Genomic DNA, 15645 nt, shown 5'->3' with positions numbered 1-15645 from the left:
GGCCTTGGTGGCCAAAGGTGTCCAGCATGCGTTCTCGGTGCAGGTGGCCCAGCTCTCCGTGTTCTGTTCACAGGAGTATCGGGTCTAGACCTCTCAGCCGCAGGCAGAACAGTCTAAACCGCTACTCCACCTCTTCCCATTCCCTCTTTCCCCCACCCCGGGACCGAATATCCCAGGCCAGGCAGGACTGGATCACCTCCGCCTCCTCCCAGGGCACTGATCCTGCGAATGAGGGAGGCCCGGATCCCGGGCGGTGGCTGGCAGAGGGGAGTGGAAAGGGAGGATAGATGGGGCCGGGGGTGGGGTAGTGATGGGGGGAGGTGGGGAGGGTGTCATTTTCTTTTTCTTTCTTTCTTTTTTATTTTTTTTAAAAAGTATTTCTCTCGCGAGAAACCGCTGCGCGGACGATATTTGAAGAGGTGGGAAAGGAGGGGGCCGCAGACTTGGGGCAGAGACTGTGGGTGCCACAGGCGACCACAGCTGGGACAGCTGCGGAGCAGAGCAGCCACCGCCACCTGAGAGTCCAAGCCGCTAGTCCAGTGGGTCTCACGGGGTCCCGCCAGGGTCGGGGGCAGGCAGGGGGTTGGCGGGCCGTTTGCGCGGCATCGAGGGCAGGAGGCCGGGCAGGGTGAGGGGATGTCTCGAGCATCTGCAGCTGGCCCTCTCTGCCTGACAGCTGCAAGACCCGGGACTGCAGTGCCCTGCTCCACGTCGGATGCAGGGGACTGCCAGGGTTGGCCGTGACCCGGTATGTGGGCGGAGAGGACCCTGTTTGGGGAGCCGGGGCGTCAGCCCTCACCGCGCGCAATCAGTGCCATTAAGACCTTGTAGGCAGCCGGCTCCCGGGACGCCTGGGCTCTCTGGGGACCCGGTACTCGGCGCCGCGAGGCCTCAGGGTCCGCAGGGGCCAGTCGCCGGGCTCTGGCTCTGCAGCCAGCTGGGATCGAACGGTCCTCGGGTCCCCGTTTCTCCCGTAACTGCGCCACGCGCAGGCGGCGCGCGGGCTGGGCTCGGCACCGGGGACTGCGAGCTTTCAGCATCCCGGAGCCCTGAGTGTCTCTCCCCCTCCCCCCGGGGACTTGTCTGTGTTGCAGGACAGGGGCTGCCCGAAGTGGGAGCAGTCCCGGGAGAAGAAAGCGGTAGGACCCAGGCCGGGACCTCCCTGCAGCAGGACAGCGGGACAGCGAGACAGCCGGGACCCCGGAGACGCGGGCCGCTGGGCGCGGCGGCGGCGGCGGAGCTAGTGGCGGCCGGCGGCACCATGCGGCGAGGAGGGCTGCTGGAGGTCGCGCTGGCGTTCACCCTGCTCTTAGAGTCCTACACGAGCCATGGGGCGGACGCCAATCTGGAGGCTGGGAGCCCGAAGGAGACCAGAGCCAATCGGGCCAAGAGAAGAGGCGGCGGAGGACACGATGCGCTGAAAGGGTAAGGAAGCTCCCAGCTGCTTCGGTGTGCCTCCCCTCGCCCTTCTTGGAACTTCAAGATCCACAGCAACTGACAGGGCGGGTTCTGGCCGGTAGAGGACCCTGGGTGAGACCTCCTGGGGGGACAGCCTGGAAGTGCCAAGGTTACTCGGTTATCAACTCTTGTTCGTTCAGATAACTCGCCTTGTGCCTGGCCCAGAGGAGCCGAGGCCAGGGCTGGAGGGAATCCTGGGCTATTGTTGAGGCAGATTTGGGGAGGTGAGAAAGGTTCCTTATGGAAGAAGGGGAGGAGCTGAAAGCCAGAGAAAGGGAGAAGCCCACTGCTTTTGCTGTGTACCAATTCCGGTAGTGTGCAGGGAGAAGGCTTTCCCGTGTGGGCATCAGCTATTTGGGAGGCAGCGAGGAAAGGCAAGGATCCAGATACCGAGATGAGATTGCGTGGTCCGCTTCTAAGACATGCTCATGAAAACCAAGGCTGTACACTCCCTTCAGACACCTACTCTGGAAGTCGCAGGGCAAAGATTTCTGAGACCAAGTGTCTGGGCTGCTCGGGTTCTGCTTGTGGCTGGCTGCTGGAGTAATGTCACCCTGGCTGGCCCTAAGCGGGTGTTCATGTGGTATCTTCTTGGAAAACCCGTGTACTCTCAGCGTCCCGTGCCCTAGTATTGCAACAGAGTGAATTAAATCGGTCAGGTTGGCTGTCTGAGGCTCGGCAGTTTCCGGAGCTGAAGGAGCGTGGAAATAATTCCTTTAATAAGAGTTTTCAAACGCTTAAAAGGGGCAAACTCTGAGATTAAGTTGGAGCCTCTATCAGAAGCGGTAGGATGGAAATAAATGGCCCACTGTTCTGTCCTTTGGAAGAGCCTGCTCACTGACCCCAGGCAATGCACTAGCTGATGCTTCTTGTCACTCTAGGGGTGCATTTTTCCTGAGTGACCCTGCCCCTTGATTATGTAGCTCCAGATGACATGGTGAAAGTGCTCTTTGGATATTCTTTTGTTTGCTTGTTTTCTGTGGGTCGTTACGTGCGAATGTAGTGATGTAGTATATGTATGTGTTTGTATGGCTTCAGTACACGAAGCAAGAGAGGGGTTCATGGGTTTTGATTCCTTGTCTGGATGAGGGACTAGATGATCAAGAATGCTGAGCACGTAGGCTGTGATAAAATGTCTGTGATTGATCCCTCAAAATAGCTAAAACCAGTTCTGTCCTGACCTCTGTGAAAAACAGACCCAGAATTCCAACAACACCATCAAGAATAACTACTGACCCTGAACAAGCAACAGACAACGGTTGCCCTGTGTAGACGGCTTGATGGGAGTTCAGTAAATGGGTGGAAAGGCTGATTTTAATATGTTCTCAAGAGAGCTTTGTTTGGCTCAGCATTTTTCTTTCAAAAATATATTTCTGCTGCACAGTATTATCTTAGTATCTGTTGTGATGGCATTGCTTGTGTGTGTGTGTGTGTGTGTGTGTGTGTGTGTGTGTGTGTACATGAGAGAGAGGGAGTTAGGGAGGGAAGAAGGAAGGGAGAGAGGATGAGGGAGAGGGAAGGAGAGGGAGAGAGAGATATCTTTCATTCTGGGTGGCAATTCTTTTTTCCCCATTTTTTTATTGGATATTCTCTGTATTTACATTTCAAATGTTATCCCTCCCCCCCACTCCCATCTCTCTTCCCCCTCCACTTGCTTCCAAGAAGATGCTCCCTCTCCCAGCCACCTTCTCCACCTCATTGTTTTGGCTTCCCCTACACTTGGAAAATGAGCCTTCACTGGACCAGTGACCTCTTCTCCCACTGATGCCAGACAATGCTGTCCTCTGCTACATATGCAACTGGTGTGTGCCCGTTGGTTAGTGCCTTAGTCCCTGGGAGTTCTGGAGGGTTTGGTCGGTTGATAATGTTGTTCTTCTGGGTGGCAAGTCTTAAGGCCAGAGTTTTGCCAGATCTTACTTTGTTTCTGTCACCAACTTGTGTGTCTCTTTGGGAGAAGACAACCCGACAAGCAGAGAGTATGTCCCTTCTCTGCTGACAGAGCTGCGCTTTCCCACACCATGGGTTTCACACGTGCTTATGAATGTAGTTATTTCTCCATACTTCTCCCAGTGTCTGATAGACACCAGCCCGTTGCATTTTCTATAAATCTTTTTCAACATATAGTATTAGTAGAACAGCCATTATGAGTCTTTCTGGCTCTTATACCATCTATAGGGTTTTCTGCCTCTATTTCTATGTATGGCTTTAAAAGATAAAAGTACTTCTTCCTACTTTTTATATACAGTATATATATATATATATATATATATATATATATATATATATATATATAACACATATATTTTTGTAGCAAAATTATAGATATATGTACATATCCACATACACAGTACTTATATTACATATATGCATGTTATATATATGAACATATGTATGTACATATATATGTTTTACTACATAGATGAACCGTATATAAGTGTGCCTTCACTTTTTATATATCTTCAATGTATCCGACTGTTAACATGTTCTTTTGGTTTGTAGATTCCCATGATATGGTGGCGCAGGTCCCAAATGATGACTCTTGAGATTAGAGTAAATATTTCACTATTAACATCTTTCTGTATGTGTACATGTATACGCATAAGCATATCTGTGGCAAAAAGTAGTCCAAGTGGAATTGCTGGATCATAGTCTCCCCCTAGGTTCTAGGCACACCCATTCTGGCGCTGATTTTGAAATCTCTCTTTGCCCACCACCATTACGGCTTCACATGAAGAGTCAGCCACAGTCTCTGTGTAAACCATAAGACGAGCAAGCTATGCATAGATTTGTCCAGTCATAAGGTTTCTGTTTGTCTTCACTAACACGTCGTCTAGGTTAAAGCTACCCTCTGACTGTGCTGACACCTGCGCGTTAGTTGGATGGACATGCTGGGTTTCTGAAGTGGAGGTGGCTTGTGTGAAACAGAGGTGGTGACTTCTGACACCTCGCTAATCATTTGTGCACTGACGTCTGGTATGGACTGTCTGCTCTCCCACAGCCCCGCCCTCGCTTTTCCTCTGATGTGACAGGTGTCAGCCCTAGGTTTCCTATCAGGTCTCTTGCTCTGCAGACTGGAGAACCTGTCCCCCACTAGGTATGCCACCTAGTCCATCTTCTCTCCTGCTCCATATGGAAGGTGTCTTCTTCCCTTTCTCTTCCTGCAGAGGGGATTCCACTGTAGAAATTTAAGCATTTTCAATCCTCACCACCACCTTTTGCTGTATTTTCTTGGAGTAAATTGCCAATTTCTGCGTTTACAGGAACATGTCTTCCTTCCTTCTTTGCTTTCTTTCTTTTAATTTAAAAATATGATGGTCCCTCTTTGCTCAGCAAAAACCATGTTTCCTCAATTTTCCACTGAAAATTCAAATGTTTATTTTTATATTCCACTTATTTGTTGTATTGTTTGGGCAGCACAGTGTGTGTGTGTGTGTGTGTGTGTGTGTGTGTGTGTGTGTGTGTGGACAGAGGACAACTTTCAGACATCGAATCTCTCACTCAATCATTAAAGCTGTCACACTTGGCAGTAGGGACATTTACCCACTGAGCCATCTCACTGGACCAACGTTTGCAAGCTTAAAAATAGTTTTCAAATAGTAAATGCATATGGTAGTTTTCTTTTGCCTGGCCACGTGTAAAAAGACTTGATGAGAAATAACGCAGTCCTAACTGTCAGCATTTCAGTTTGTAAGAGTTTTTCTCAGCTAAATTTTAACACTGTGGTTAGGTAAAAAGTGGAAGATGGCGCAGTGGTACATACCCAGTACCACCAAGGACAACAATAACAGCAAAAGCAACAAGTCAGCCCTAGTTGGAGAGAGGAATTATACACCCGTTCTTTATGATGGCCTTATTGCTTTAGTGCCCAAATAAGGAAATATTATAGTTTCATGCCATAGGGAGACATTCCTTAGTCTGAAACTCTTTTTTCTCTAAAGTCTCCAGTAATTTGGAATGAGTCTTGTGTCCTTGTTGCTGGTTCATGGGTTGACAGGCTTACAGGTTGACAGGTAGACAGGCTGACAAGGCTGACACAGGCTAACAGGTTGACAGAGCCTGACAGGTTGACATGCTGACAGACTGACAGGCTAACATAGGCCAGCACAGGCTGAAAGGATGACAGGTTGATACAGGCTGACACAGGCTGACACAAGCTGACACAGCTGACATAGTCTGATATAGGCTGACACAGGCTGATAGGATGACAGGTTGACTGATTGACCAGTTGGCAGGTTTACACCGGCTAACAGGTTGACATAAGCTGACATGTTGACAAACTGACAGACTGGCAAGTTGACACAGGCTGACACAGGCTGACACAGGCTTTCACAGGCTGACAGGCTGACACAGGCTGACAGGCTGACACAGGCTAATAGGCTGACACAGGCTGACACAGGCTGATACAAGCTGACAGTCTGACAGGCAGACAGGCTGACACAGACTGACACAGACTGACAGGCTGATACAGGCTGACACAGACTGACACAGACTGACAGGCTGATACAGGCTGACAGGCTGACACAGGCTAATAGGCTGACACAGACTGACACAGACTGACAGGCTGATACAGGCAGACAGGCTGACATAGGCTGACAGGCAGACAGGTTGACGGGCAGACAGGCTGATACAGGCAGACAGACTGACCCAGGCTGGCACAGGCTGATACAGGCTGACACAGGTTGACACAGGCTGACAGGCAGACAGGCTGATTCAGGCAGACAGACTGACCCAGGCTGGCACAGGCTGACACAGGCTGATACAGGTTGACACAGGCTGACACAGGCTGACAGGCAGACAGGCTGACAAAGGCTGACATAGGTTGACACAGGCTGACACAGGCTACAGGCAGAGAGGCTGACACAGGCTGACACAGGTTGACAGGCAGACAGGATGGCACAGGCTGACACAGGCTGACACAGGTTGGCAGGCAGACAGGATGGCACAGGCTGACACAAGTTGACAGGCTCACAGATTGACAGGTTGACAGTCACAGGACTCTTATTTGTTTTACAAGGTTTGTCACCCTTCTCATGATTCTTTTTGGTCTTTATTTGTTTATATTGTCCAGAGTTTTGATTACCATAAAAACACATATGGAACAATTTATAGTCAAGGTTGACTATGTGATGGCAAATTCTAGAGATTAATTACAGAAATGAGTTCTTAATGACGTTTCATGGGAATAACAGAAGTGTTGAAAAGCCTGTTTGACTCACAAAGACAGCGTTAAAACACATCTGAAGTCACACAGTCTCCTAGTTATATACAGGGGAAGTCCTGAAAAATGGCATCTTTTGTCATCACATTTATGAGAAGAGGAAACTAATATATTGGGACACAATTTAAAAAGCCTTTCTTAAGCAGAAGGTTTATGTAATTCCAGCTTTTAAATAAAAAAGATAAAATATCTTTAAAGAAACAAGTAAGCTATTAATATAAATGAATAAGAACACACATCAACATACAGCATCAAGATTTGAGAGTGGAAGGCAGTGGAAGTCTAGACATACCTTCAAGCTTAATTGGAATTTTAAATAATATTGAAAAATTTCTTTGTTAAAAACCATAGCATTATACTAATAACCCATACCTACTCTAGCAAAATGCTAAACAATCCAGAGACTTATTTATTTATTTTATGTATATGAGTACATCATTGCTATCTTCAGACACACCAGAAGAGGGCATCAGATCCCATTACAGATGGTTGTGAGCCACCATGTGGCTGCTGGGAATTGAACTCAGGACCTCTGGAAGAGCAATCTTAACCACTGAGCCATCTCTCCAGCCCCAATGCTAAACAATTAAAATACACATTCAAAACCAAATCATTTACTCAGACACTCCGGGAGCTTTAGCTTTGGTTTTCAAATGTGAATGTTGTTTTTGAAGACAAGTGAACTATTTTAACAACTTCTTTGATTCTGGACACCGCCCAGCAAGTGGGCTTATTTTAGTGAATTTGAGAAAGCTGAAATTAATAATATATCAAACATGACACAAAAAGTCTGTGAACACTTATTGTTTCATGATTATTAAAATGTGATTATCTCTTGTGGATATCCATTTATGTAGATGTGTGTATTCTTGTGTGTGCAGGTGTATGTGTGTGTTTGTATGTGATGGGAAGGAGTGAACAGGCACATATATGGACACATAGATGGAGGTCAGAGGTCAGCTTAAGGCGTCACTTCTCAGGAGCCATCACCTTGTTTGCAGAAGCCAGGGTTCTCCCTGGGGCTGTTCTCTGCTTACACTATGCTGACTGGGCAGCAAGCACCCGGGGAACTGTCTGTCTCTGCCTCTCAGGGCTGTAGTTCCAGGTTTGCAATACCTGTCTGGCTTGAAGCCCACATTTTGCTGTGAGGGTCTCTCCCTAGACTCGATCTTCTTTCCTATTAGTTTGTAAAATCATCAGAGGCAAGAGTTAAATCATAATATCACCAATCGTAAGTCATAAAAGCACTAATAAAGCCACTAGTATCATTAAATGGGTTTCAAAGAACCACTGATTCTGGGAGCCTTGATTGAAACCCATTGTTTACTTAGCTCAGCGGAATTCCAGAGATGTGTCACAACACACGGCTTGGAGGGGCTTCATAGTTTACAGAAGACCAAAAAAAGCATTAACAGAAGAGCAGCCAAAAACCAGAGAGTCTGCTCTCAGGCTAAACAACCAGTGCCGCATAGTGCTCCTCGAGTTGAGGACGCTAAGACTGATAAATTCCGGCAGGGACTTAGAGAGAGTGGAGGTAGGGGCAGGGCAGGCGCAGTGGGGGTGGGGAATCAAGACTCAAAGTGTGAAATATGGTTTCTATTAAGCATGTGCCCATTTTACAGCATTATAAATTCAAGTCAGCGTGTCTCTAAGCAGTGGCTTAGGGCCCTGCGTAATAATGGTGTATGAGGCAATGCTTAGACAGCATTTATGTGCAGAAACTCCTCTATGTATGTTCTGGGTACATATGTAATGTTCATCCAACCCATACAGTGTGTCTAGGAGATGGAAGCTTGCTCCATCCATTCATCCTGACAAACATAACCAAAGTCTTGCTACTCAACTTTTAAACATTAATTTTAATAATGGTTTTGATTTCTTGCATCAGTGGGCTAAAATATAAAATGCAGGACTAACGCATTGGTGAAATTCCACTTGAAAATTCTAATATTCTGCAGTAATAGTGCAAAAAATTCTAAGTATGGTCAATCTCATTACTTAGTTAAATGAAAATGTTTTCTGAGACTTCAGCCAGACCTTAATAAAGCAGAAAGAATTCTAAAATGTCAGTGCCATTAAGGACTTTGGATGGTGCATAGATTATATTTCAGTATTAGAGTTTGCAGTACTAAGGTATGCTGTGGAAAGTCAGGATGAGGAGGCTTCAGGATGGTAGCAGGATCAGCCCTGTGTTACTGGCGCAGTGGTGTGAGAGCCGTGCGTGGGGTTCATGTAGGAGGACCGGAGGCTGGGAGTCTAGGGAGCAATGTGGAGCTCGCTGAGAGTATACTGAGCGAACGCAGGGGAGCCGACGATGAAGAAGAGGCTCAGATTGCTCCAGAGATAACACAGGTGGAATACCTGAACGGATAAAGAAGGAGATAAAGGAGAAGAGAACCTAGAATGTTCCTATGACATATAAATCAAATCTCTCACACATGAAGACATAAAAGCCCATTCCTGAGAAAAGAAGAGGGCACAAGATACCCTGGGATCCCACTACCACGAGACCCTGGCCCCCATTCATGTTCTGACCGTCTTTTGTTATTAGGAAGTCGCTCTGAACAGCTTTATGGTTGTATAGTTCTGAGGGTCAGGGATGTAGACAGAGACTCCTGTGTTGGCTCCTCATAGTGCCTGTTGGTCAGGGTGAGTGATATCAGGAATCTCCCATGTGTGCAGGCCCACCACCCTGTTTACCTTGGTGTGACTTATCTAAATATAGAGAAATAAAGATGTTTAGACTCTGGTGGAGGTTTCTCAGGTTTTAAAGGTCTCTTCTGTTGTCTCTGGCCTGGGACTGTCCTAAGTATGTTTCTTTTTTCTTTATTTTTTACTTTATTTTAAAAAAACAAAGATAAATGTACAAATTTTCAGCATTTTTGCATAAAAGTATACAAATACATTTTTAAGGTTGTAATTAAGTATTTGTGGGTACATATACATCCACATATGTATATATGTAACAATAATATAGGAAAAGAGGCTGTTAATTTGAGGGGATAGGAGAGAAACTGGGAGGGGCAGTAGGGAGGAAAGGGGGATGTGATACAGTTCTATTTTAATTAAAATATATTCTTTTTTTGTTGTTGTTGAACTTCACACAGTCTGTGAGTTGTTTCTGGGGTGTTCAGAGCTTTCTGGGGTTAGTATCCCATTATCAGTGACTGTATATTATGTCTGTTCTTTTGTGACTGTGTTATCTCACTCAGGATGACCTAAGTATGTTTCTATCAGTGGGAAAACCAAAGCCCTGATACTCACTGTTAGGCCTCGATCAAGGTTGTGTCCGTTGGAGCTGTTTCTTGGTGGTGTGTTAGAACCCCATCTCCTGAATGTAGGCTGACTCAAATGGCTGCAGGCTGGCGGAGCTTGAATGGGCTCATGTATGCCAAGTGTTGGCCAAGTTTCATGGCTCACTTCCATGTGATCTCGGCCTGTCTGCCATTGGTGGCCTTTCTGCACGATGTCCCCAGAAACAAAGCCAGACACCTCACGCACTGGTTCTGGATCTCCCAGGAGCATGCACCCTGGAAGCCACTAAATTCTCTTCAAACTTAGCCTGAAATTATAGGACCATGGCGGTCACACAGGCTTTGCCCAGATTCAAAGGCTAGGACAACAGATGCCGCCTTTGTCTGTGTGTCTCTTCAGGATGGGGAGAAATTCTTCTAAGTACAGTTAGAAACTAGCATGCAGAGCGAAGCAATGGGCCTTTGGGAGAGAGGAAGACGATCCAGTCCTTTTGGCTTTAATTCGTTAATCTAAGCCGGTGAGCATGTGATGCGTATTGTATCTTGCTGTGTAGCATCAGAATGAGAATGACTCGTGAATAACATGCCTGCACCATTCTACTGGATCAGTGCTTAAGGTCAGTACCCTCTCCTCTGCACTGCTCCCCACTGAAAGCACACACGGCCTTCGGAAGTGAGATTGCAGCCAATGGCTGTGTGTTCATTTACACATAAGCACTGTAAACACACAGCCTTTTTGCTTTCCTTTAGAATTATAAAGTTCAATGAAAACTGTTGTGAAACCACTTTGTTTCTTCTTCTTCTTCTTCTTCTTCTTCTTCTTCTTCTTCTTCTTCTTTTTCTTCTTCTTCTTCTTCTTCTTCTTCTTCTTCTTCTTCTTCTTCTTCTTCTTCTTCATCTTCATCTTCTTCTTCCTCTCAAGTGCTGGGATTAAAGGTGCCCACTACCACGCCAAGCACACTCTGTTTTATTAACTTAAGTATTCAGCATTTTTGGCCTTGCTTTTATGTGGGAGTCTACCTTCAATTTCTTTTCCTAGCCTCATTTTTCCCCATCTGTTGGGCCATCCTTCCCATTTTGGTTTTGCGCAGGCTTTGGTTTTGAAACCGGGGATTGAGAATAAACCAGCAATAGGTTTGTAGTTGCCAGTGGAGCTGATTATGTTGTCAAGGAGCCGGACTGCACGGTGCTTGTGCTAAAGGGAGTCACCACAGTGGCGCTGAAGAAAACCAGATCAGCACCGCAGCCAGACTCGAGTTGTGCGAATTCTACCCTATAGCAACTCCGGCTTTAAGTTTCCTGTGACTTGGCAACTTTCTCAACTTAAGTGGTATTTTCAGTTAAAGTTATCATTCAGTGTGTTTACTCAAGCCCCCTCAGAGCAGAAGGGAGAGAGGAATAGTCTCCATCTCCACCATTCCCAGCCAGAAATGTATTCCAGACAGAGCAGGCAGGGTGGGAGAACGGCCCCATTAGACAAGTGATTTGGGTCAGTGTTTGGAAGGGCTGTGAATTCCTAGACCATCCGTCATACTTACATTCAAATACACACATCGAATTCCAAATATAGTACCACCATTTATGACACCCGTGTTGGGAGACAGGATTTATGTCAGCCCTATGGATACACTCAGTCTGTGGTTAAATTTTATGACAATCTCTATATTAATAAAGAGCCTATTCCGAGAGACCATTTTCTTTTTTTCCGTCTCTTCCTCATCGCCACCTTTATTTCTCTACTTCTCCCTCTTTCTCCCTCTCTCTTTTTTTTTTTTTAACAGACTATCACTATGTAAAGCAGGGTGCCTTTGAACTCACAGCCCTCCTATAGTGACCGAATCACTGCCACTGATCCTGGATCCACCATCTTCTTTTACATCACCATCTCCGCACCAGCTCAGCTTTCTCTTCAAAGTAACCTTACCACTTCAGCTACAAATAAAACAGAAATATTAGAGTTTGAAAATTAAGAAAAAATAAATACATCCCAAGTAATAGCAAGCCTGTTTACATGGGAGACTTGGGAATCTCCCAAAAGGAAAATACAAGTAAGGTTTGTTATAGGAAGGAAGGGGAAGAACTGAGGGAGGCTGGAGGAGAAAGTTCTGGAGTAAAGTTCCAGTCAGCTATGGGTTGGGGGCTGGACAGACAGGTGCAGAGTTTCCATAGACAACTTTCTCACGTCTGTGACCTTCAGCCTCTTCAGGGTTTCTGAAGGACAGTCAATCCAAGACAGAAGAGATTCCATACAAATACCCAAAGGAATGCGGTGCAAGGCAGGCAGGTTAACACAGGGCTCATTCTGCACCTGTGAATGTGGGACTGTAGAAACAGTCCTGTGGGTGACAGCTCATGTCCACAGTGGGCTGTCTGCTCACTGCCGATCTGTAAGACTGCATGGCCAGACAGATCCCAATAGGACTGTATCTTTGTGAATACCTTTAAAATTGTTTCATTTTTAATCATCCGTACATGTATGTGACTCCATACCCATGAGTACAGGTGCCTATCTGGTTCAGAAGAGGGCAGCAGGTCCTGTGAGCCACACTACATGGGTGCTAGGGTCTCTGCAATTGGTGCTCTTAGCTGCTGACCCTTTGGGAACATAGTTAAAGTCTTTCTTAGTGGTGTTAGTGAGATCTGTGTATAGAGAGATGCATCTTAGAAGTCTTAAGATGCTAACCAAGACCCAGAGAAGGGCCATTCAGAAGAGCTAATGGTACATATTTTCTTTTTCTTTATGTCATAGCTGGAGAGGCCACAGAGAAGCAGATCTGGTTTGAGTGGAAGCCTGTGGTATTAGGTATAGCATGTCTCTTTGTGCTCAGAGGGTTGGTAGGTGTCTTTAAGTCTTACAGTATGCTAGGCATAAGCAAACCTCTGACATATTATGGACCCCACTTTTCTTCCTTCTCTTCTTTCCCTCCCCCGTTCTCTCTTCTACTCTCTCTTTCTTTCTCTTTCTTTCTGGAAATGGGGTCTCACTATGTAAACCAGGCAGACTTGAACTTGCTATATAGACCAGCCTGGCTTTGAACTTGTCAGCCATCCCCTTGCCTCTGCTTTCCAAGTGCTAAGATTATATGTGTATGCCACTGTGCTCAACTGTTATGTCTTCCTTCCTTCCTTCCTTTCTTCCTTCCTTCCTTCCTTCCTTCCTTTCTTCCTTCCTTCCTCCCTCCCCCTTCCTTCCTTCCTTTTTTTCTTCCTTCCCTCTCTCCCTCCTTCCTTCCTTCCTTCCTTCTCTCCTTTCTTCCTTCCTTCCTTGCTTCCTCCCTCCCTCCCTCACTTCCTCCCTCCTTCCTTCCTTCCTTCCTTCCTTCCTTCCGAGAGGACTATGCAATAGTTTTAGATATTTACGTTTATCTGACTGTCAATCTTAGGAAGAATAAGGAGTTTTTTTAAAGGAGTTAATAAATGCATTGGGGGTGGGGTTAGATAAAGGAAAGCAGGAATTGTCTTAGGGAGTCTAAGGAGAGATTCACTCCTGCTTTCCCATCCTTTCTCCATACTTCTAGTGCAGGACCAGGAGCTTTGGCATGGGCTAGGACAATTCTGGTGGCAAGGCACAGTCTTTTGCCTCCTGATGTGCATACTCTGTTATCCGGTTACTGATTTACGCATTTAGAATCAATGAGATTAAACACGCCAAGATGAAAACATTATTTTAATTGCAGTGTCTTCTACAGCTCCCCTCCTAAGTTTGGAGAACATCTGCTTAATTTTAATGACAACTGTTTATTGAGCATTAGCTGTGTTTGAGTTGGACTGAATCCTCAGCCCTCAGAATGAACACACTTCTCAAGCCGTAGACAGTACTCTGTTCTCAATGATTCTGGGCAGACCTGCCATTTAGTTATCTTTCTCTTTGCTGATGGATAAAGTCGGAGATGATATGGACCAGTGCCAGGCCAGGGGAGCCCTGACACACACCCTTCAAGTCCACAAGTAGTTTTTAATTTCCCACAGATTGCTGCTGTTTCACACCCGAGAATTTAGGCCACTGACCTCAAGTTTGCGAATTTTATATCCCATTACCACCCTGCGAGCTCTCGACTCCCCAGGGACACACAGTTGACGTTTTAGCTGGAATCTGAGAAAGTGTCTGAACATTTCCTACAGAGCTGGCTAGGAGTGATTTGGCAGTTCAGTCATAAAACCCCAGAGCTGGTGGCTGGGGGTTATGCTGTAACTACCTCACACTGTTTCCTGTTGGAGCTTGGTTGTGGGTAATGGGGTAAGGTGGTATTGCTTGTGGGACTATTTTTTCTTTAAAGATAGAAGACTCATTTTCAATGAACGCTAATTGCCAATGGCCCTGCTTTCAGAGAGGTTCGGGAATGTGGGGATAGACATGCTTGGGTCAGATCCTGGCTCCGCCACCTACTGGGAAGAAACCTCAGACAAGTGGCTTGACCTCAGTAAGCCTCATTTATTTATTACATTGTAAATAAAACTATAGCACACACCTTTGTGTGCGTGTGTGTTGTCTGGAGATTTAATGACATGGTGCAGTTCCTAGTACAGTGCCTGGCACATCTAGCTGTGGGAATGAGGTCAGAGAGAATGCTATTATAGGTAACTAATGACAATCAAAGTTTATCTTAAAATCAAAAATATAAATGCAAATATGAGTACTTTCTGTGCTTCCTTAACTTCCAGGAGAGAAATGAACTTAGAATATGCATTTCTTTTAAAATTTTGGTTTTTTTCCCCCCTCAGGACCCTTACAAGAATATGCAAATATTTTTACCCTTTTGTAAACAATCTAGACATGGCTGAACATTTGAAAGCCAGACTCAAGCCATTATTTTCTTATTTGCATTTTTCCTTGAAAACCAAATTGTTGTCTTAGGGTTTCTATTGTTGTGAAGAGACACCATGACCATGGCAACTCTTATCAAAAAAGAAAACTAACTGGGCCTGGCTTACAGTTTAGAGGTTCAGTCTATTATCGTCATGGTGGGAAGCAATGGCAGCGCGCAGGCAGACCTGGTGCTGGAGAAGGAACTGAGAGTTCTACATCTTGATCCACAGATATCAGGGAGAGAAATGAGACACACCGGGCCTGGTTTGAACATCTGAAACCTAAAAGTCTGACACACTTCCTCCAAAAGGGCTACACCTACCAACAGTGCCACTCCCTAGGGGAGATGGCGGCCATTTTTATTCAAGTCATCACAAATGAATTCATCAGAGGCATGTAACAGATACAGGTGGTTCATCCAGGAAATGAAGGAAGGAAACCTGTGAGGAATTGATGGTTTGTCAAAGACTGTGGCAGTCAGGATGGACTGTGAACCACCAAACAATGCCACGAAATTATCATTTAATTATTCCATGTGTAGAATTTCAGTCTAGTTTCTAGGAAATTTCAGTTTCTAGAGAGAAGGATGCAGTGATGTCTTAGCTTCAGCATATCAGCTGATAGTCTTGGGGCTGGGGAGATGGCGCCACAGGTGAGAGCACTTGTCTCATTATGAGGGCCTGGGTTCAAATCCCCACAGCTCACACAGGAAGCCGAGCCTGTTGCATACACCTGACAGAGTATTGCTAGGGCTTGGCCACCCCCAGCCAAGCTTCAGGGCTAGTGGGTGACCCTGGTTCAGAGTGATAGAGCAGGACACCCAGTATCTCCTTTTAGCTTCTGCATGTATGGGCACGGGGCATTCATGGGCATATACCACACCGGTACATTACACTTACACAACTTAC

At 46.0% G+C, this 15645-nt stretch overlaps 1 protein-coding gene across 1 annotated transcript in view; it reads left to right on the top strand.

Annotated features, from left to right (window-relative positions):
- Positions 1-450: 450 nt before the first annotated feature.
- The window catches only part of FBN1 (fibrillin 1), a 193471-nt gene continuing 178276 nt past the window's right edge, over positions 451-15645 (top strand). The window contains exons 1-2 of the mRNA XM_080930907.1: positions 451-539; positions 1095-1425. Coding sequence (XP_080787033.1) covers positions 1262-1425 — 164 coding nt within the window. The 5' untranslated portion in view covers positions 451-539; positions 1095-1261. The remainder of the gene's footprint in view (positions 540-1094; positions 1426-15645) is intronic.

This window comes from Micromys minutus (genome assembly GCF_963924665.1).
Source record: "Micromys minutus genome assembly, chromosome: 17".
NCBI lineage: Eukaryota > Metazoa > Chordata > Mammalia > Rodentia > Muridae > Micromys > Micromys minutus.
This window is presented reverse-complemented; position numbering and strand designations above follow the sequence as displayed.